This window comes from Equus quagga, chromosome 5 (genome assembly GCF_021613505.1).
Source record: "Equus quagga isolate Etosha38 chromosome 5, UCLA_HA_Equagga_1.0, whole genome shotgun sequence".
Taxonomy (NCBI): domain Eukaryota; kingdom Metazoa; phylum Chordata; class Mammalia; order Perissodactyla; family Equidae; genus Equus; species Equus quagga.
The window spans coordinates 72,888,333-72,894,485 of NC_060271.1; the positions used below are offsets into that span (position 1 = coordinate 72,888,333).

Below are 6,153 nucleotides of genomic sequence, written 5' to 3' on the forward strand. Positions count from 1 at the left end.
TGGTATTTAGGAAAAATATGTCAATAGGAGACATGCTCTCTTCTCATTCTTTCTAAATACTTGAATCCAGCCCTCCCCACCAATGTAAGAGACTTTAAAGACAAGGACTAATGAACACCTGATTTTGCTCTGATGAACAGAAGAAGAAAGAAATATTGTATACTTACTGAGCTATGGAAATAGCCTGGGCTGCAAGGATGTGGCATTCATTCATCTCATTAGGATAATACACCATAGATCTATCTTCACTCATTTGGTTCTTCCAGGATTGGAGAGCATGGTCACTCACATAGCCTAGATGCTTGCAAGAGCTACCAACATGCTGTCTTTGTAAGACAGACCCACACATAGGGCAAAAGGAGCGTTGGGCTTTCAGTCACCCACTTTAAAGCGAGAGAAGGACTTGGAGGGTGTCGGAGACCATTGTCATCATTTTGATCATGCAATGCCTAAATTGGCTTCACTCTCTTTCTAAATGCCCGAGGTTGAAAAATTCTTAATTCTCCCAAGAGAAATTAAGAAAGTCCTACTATAAGTGTTAAAGAAACTAAATATTTATTTAACAATATTCTTACAAAGAAAACTTTCAGTGAAGAGATTTTTGGAAAAGTCATACCAAACTACCAATAAAGATGTATTTCCAATCTTATACAAACTATTCTAGGGAATAAAGAGAAGATAATCCCTAACTCTGACAGTTAATAATAGAAAAACATTCTCAAAGGATTGAATGTGCTTGCAGTTAAGTTTCAGATGTAATTGGTGGTCCTCCCTCTTTGTAAGCCTATCTTAGAAAGGGTACAGTCACTTGCCAAACATCAGTTAAGAACGTAGACACTGTCCTTTCATCTCTTCCATACATTTGAGAATGTAGTATTCCCAAATTTGGCAAATATGAAATATCTGAGAAGTTGAGCAAAGATAAAATATTTCATATATACTTATACTAAAAAAGTATTTGTTGTTGATGTGAAATTCAAATTTAGTTAGGAGGTCTGTATTTTGCCTGGCAACCCTACCCGTGTGGCAATGCTAAGTTGCTCTCCGTTCATAGAAAAGATTTTTTTTTTTGAGGAAGATTAGCCTTGAGCTAACATCTGCCACCAATCCTCCTCTTTTTGCTGAGGAAGACTGACCCTGAGCTAACATCTGTGCCCATCTTCCTATACTTTATATGTGGGACACCTGCCACAGTATGGCTTGACAAGAAGTTTGTAGGTCTGTACCTGGGATCTGAACTGGCAGACCCCGGGCCGCCTAAGCGGAATGTGTGAAATTAAACACTGCGCCACCAGGCTGGCCCCCATGGAAAAGATTTTGGCCAAGATCCCATCCCCCCTTCAGGTGAGGGAACTGACGAAGTGCTTCATTTTCACACAACATGTGAGTCTGGGAAGGTGGTGGCAGTGAGGTATTGAGTCATACGATGGTCTGAAAATATTTAGATTCATTAAAAATCTCACCCTTCTTCACTCATGTCAGCGGTGCTTTTCAAAGATGTCATCATTTATTCAATTTTCCAGTAATTCAAGAAATATTAATAGAAATCTTGCCTGATATTGTCTGTGCCACTCCTCTGGAGATGTCAGGCTGATTAGCCCAAGGAGGGTTGTTGGTTCTCCAAATGTTGAGATTTTTTCTTGTTCTAAGGAAGAGAGCTTCCAGTGCTCTACATGTCACTACTATAAATGTAAGTCCAAGTAATTCCTTTTTTTACTATATTTTACAAAAGTTATGGTAGAAGGTGGGTTGCAAATTAAAGAAAATGAAAGGACTGTTCACAGCAAATGCTTTAAGAAGCACTGTTCTAAATAACATCAGACCCCACTAAGGCTGCATGGGTCACACCATCAGGAGGAATGTGCAGTACACTGTATGGGACATCAATGTCTTCCTTCCATACAGTATAACTCCTTTGTGAACAGGGCCTATGTGCTCATCACAAATGCACTGTTGGGAATATACACTTGGTCATATTCTCAGCGGTCTGTATGAAACTGGACAGAGGCAAGACCTAGATTTCCTCCCACACCCAATTCTTCCTCAGAATCTTGTTATGAGACTGGAGCACAAAAGCACACAAGTATGCAAAAAAATAATTTTTATTGCTCTCTGAAACCTTAGGCCATGGAACATGCAAAAAAGCCTGACATGAGGCTGAGGAGGAGGGAAGTTCAGAATGAGGTGGTGAGGTTGGCTGAGTGGAGAAAATACTCCTGTCCTGGGTGGGTCTTCACACTGGTCCCAAGTCCATGATGAGCTGCATACCAGACTCAGGGAGCTGACTCTCAGCTCTCCTAGGCCCTGAACTTGCAGACATAGGGCAAGTACGAATCACAGTTATAATCTTTCCATTTCAGATATCCTGGAGAGACAAGAGAACTAAAGTGAATGGGACTGGTGGAGCTGGTGAAGCCAAGGGGGGTTCTCTCAGACTCTGGCCTAGGATCCAGAGCCTCTATCTCCTCTTGGCCAGAATCCCACTCCAGGGAAAGGAGATTCAAAGAGAGTTGAGATGAGAGAAGACAAAGATGGGGAAAGGCAAGCCAACATTGCATATCCTAGCTGAGGAGCATTCCCTGAAATTCAAGCTTAGAAATGGGGGATGAGAGGATGGAAAAGACCGGGCACGAGGTAGCTCCTCTGTCTCTTACCTGTGCTTCGTGACACGCTCCCGCAGTAGCCAGGGTTTGGGGTGGTGGGGGGAATTTTCTCCCAAGCACGGTAATGCGTAAGATCAGTACTACTCCACTCCCATCCACCTGCATCAGGCTGATAGCCCTATGGAGTAGAGGATGACAACAGGGGAGGTTGAATGGTCATTCGAGTTCTCAGTGCATCATCTCCTCAGCTGGAACACTTGATCCCTTCCCCAAAATCGTGACAGTTGGTCTGTGCCTCCAGGTGCTGCTCAGAGTTTTCCTCTGGGAAGCTCCCACTAATCCCTCCTCCTACTGGGAATTCCCAAAGCCAAAATAACACAGAACAATGGAAACACTCAGAGTAGCACATTACTGGCGAAACAATTGGTGGTGCATTTGTAATTACCCTCTGATACTCAATGACAATGTCTGTTCTTTAGGAGCAAAATGCCTTGTATCTTCACTTAGGTTCCCTAAGCACAGTATGTGTAATATTCAGGGAGACTCAGAGAATGAATGACAAGACCTCATGCATGAATTGTGCACAAAACGTGCCCAAAGGCAGATTAACTGCAGCTGGAGACTGGGACCATCCACAGAACTCAGCTACTCAGCTTTCTTCGAGGTTCTCCCTTTCCCCTGAAAAGCCCGCTGGATATCTAAGCTCCCAGGCTCTCTAGGGTATTTCCTGGGCAGGTATATGGGCCAAGGTGCAGACCTGGATGGCCACAGCAGTGTGAGAGGGAACAAGAGGAGAAAAAGTAATCGCACCTGTGTGGGGTCATTGAGCCCAATCCAGACATATGAGTAGGAGTGGGCAGAGTTCTTGACCAGTGAGGCCACGAAGGATGCTTCAACTGCACTGAGGATGGACACAAGGTGTCCCGAGGGCCGCTTCTGGCAGGCCATCTGTGTGAGGAAGAGAGACACTCAGGAGCAGCTTGAGATGTCACTGGGGAAGGGGCCGGCAGAGATAGGTGAGAAGCATTGTGTTTGCAAAAGATGAGGGTGCTCATTCTCTCTTTCAGGAAACTCTGTAGAATGGAAACCACACCGGAACCCTGGTCTCTAGTGCACTTCCCCCTATAACTGCTAGCGCAAATTCAGCTACTCACATCTGCATCCATCCAAGATTTTGCTGTCAGAAAAAAGGCATAGCAGTAGGAGCCATAGGCTTTGGAGCCTTTGGGACAGTTGATCCCTGAAGCGAGCGCGTCCTGCGGGGAGTCTTCACCTGGGATGGAAGGAAATAAAGGCGAGGGATGCAGAGAAATGGAGAGTGGGGATTAGTTTTAGGAGGCGACTCTGGGGAATACCTATGAGGCCAGTGTTTGGGGAAGTGACACTATACTCCTGACTACCTCTCACTGTTGCTACCACTTTCAGGATCCTGGATCTTGAACCAGCCTCATTAAATGAGGAATCATCTCTTTTCTTTTATCCTTCTCCCATATTCAAAATTCCACCTCTTCCCCAGCTCTGGGCTGACTGTGCCTACAGTTAGCTCTCCATTCATTCTACCTCCCCATATCTCATTACTGACCCCTCATGCTTTCCCTGTTCAACCTACCAACATAAATAAGAGTCCATTGAGAAAATGGGAAATCATCTCGCTCCAGTGTAAATGGACCACTGGAGTGCCTCTGCCGCTAGTTACCCCGAAGGAAGGAGTGAGGATGGAGAAACTGTAGGCGGTTCATTTTGTGGGGATATACCTCACTGTGACCACGTTTGTCACACAGGAGCCTTCCTCCTCTTTGCCCTGAGCACTCACAGGAAACCCAGTGCAAGAAGCAGAATAATCTCACCTTGGACCTGAGATAGGAGCATCAGGCAGGAGAGCAGCACCCAGGATACGCTGCAGAGGGCCATGGGAGGAGCCATCTTTTGTGTAACTGAGGAGGCAATCAGAGATCACTTAAGGAAGTATGGTCAGAGAGAGAGCACACAGAGAGCCCTTTGTTCTGCCTCTTGTCTTTTGTTGTGTCTAATCCCCTAGGAATCTTGATGTTGGTGACATCTGTCCCCTTCTAAAGTTCTAGAAAAGTATTGGAATGTATACAGCCTACTCCCTCTGAGATTTCCCAGGACAGCCCTTGCTGAGTCTCAGAGTTGCAGTGTTGTCTGAGCACTGGCATCCTCCTAAAACCTTCCCCCAAATGTGTGAGGTAAAACCCCTGCCACGAGTCTCTCCTACTCTTGCTGCCACTTACCTGTGTTGCAGGGGTCAGTGAAGGTTGGTCAAGTCAGAAAACACTGGGCTTTTATAAGGGATCGGGGGGGCGGGGCACTGAAATGAATTACAGGGGTGTGGAGCCAGATCAGGGGGCATGGGGATGGGCTTGGCGTTGGTTCCAGGAGATTCCCAGCACTGGGATAGACTCTTCCTGGCAAAGGCTGGGAATTGCCCTGGGACTGCTTCCTGCTGGTTAACAGGCCAGCACTTTCTCAGGAACAGGTGAACTTTTCCTTTACCCAGCCTTGCCCAGGTAACTTGTTCTGAAAAACGTACTGGAATGAAGGCAGCCCTGTGGCACAAATTCTGATGGTTCATAGTTCATTAAGTAATGTGGAACTGGAAAGAAAGGGAAAGGATTCAAAGTGTAATTTTTGAGCCATCTACCAAGAACTCACTCCTGTAGGCATATATTCATACATTTCTTTGAACCTTGTGTTTTAAGACTAAATAAAAACATATGAAGAAATAAAAATTGAGTGGGAATAGGAAACGGAATAGTGGTGAGGACAAAGCTTTGTTTGAGGAAAAACAAACAGTGGAAAACAAAGTAAGGAGAAGTGGTTCAGAGCTGCTGCTTCAAGATTGCAGCAAGGTGCGAAGGACACATGGAATAATCTCGTAAATCCATAGGCAAGGCGGGATGGGAAGGCACAGCAGATAAATAGGCTTGTGTTCCAGCCACCTCTTTGGGACGACAGAATAGTTCCTCAGCTCAGGTCAAGTCTGAGCTGGCAATTTGCTTCTTCAGAGTGGCATTCTCCGATTGTGTTCTGCAGGCCATGGGGGCCTTCAAGACCCTTGTAGGGGGACCGTTCAGTTTTAATTTTCATAATTATATTAATATGTTGCTTGTGTTTTTCACCTTGTTGACGCTTGTGCTGATGGGGCTAAAGCAAAGGTGGTTAAGAGTTCTGGTGCCTTCACATTAGTTGAGGCAGTGACATCCACCTGTATTCTTCAGATGCATATACTTGCAGCAAACAAAACAGAAATTTTCACTTAAAAATGTGCTTGATAGACTTGGTGAAACAGTAAAGATAATTAATTATCGTTAATCTCAACCCTGCAATACATTTGTTTTAATATTCACTATGACAATGGGAAGTCTACACGCTAAAGTATAATGGTTGTCTTAAGGAAAAGATTCTGTAACAGAGTTTAAGCTACAGTTTTCATTGAACACACTTCTTATATGAAAAATGGACTGACAGACAAACCTATTATTCACATCAGGGTTTATTGTTGACATTTTTTCAACAATGATCAAAGTAA

At 44.6% G+C, this 6,153-nt stretch overlaps 1 protein-coding gene across 1 annotated transcript; it reads right to left on the reverse strand.

Moving 5' to 3' along the window:
* Positions 1-2,086: 2,086 nt before the first annotated feature.
* LOC124240215 (lithostathine-like) lies at positions 2,087-4,534 on the reverse strand. The gene is made up of 5 exons (XM_046663047.1): positions 4,451-4,534; positions 3,758-3,876; positions 3,414-3,551; positions 2,655-2,781; positions 2,087-2,365 (listed from the first exon to the last, which is right to left on the reverse strand). The coding sequence occupies exons 1-5, from the start codon at positions 4,524-4,526 to the stop codon at positions 2,298-2,300; spliced, it is 528 nt and encodes a 175-aa protein (XP_046519003.1). The 5' UTR covers positions 4,527-4,534; the 3' UTR covers positions 2,087-2,297.
* Between the last annotated feature and the right edge of the window lie 1,619 nt (positions 4,535-6,153).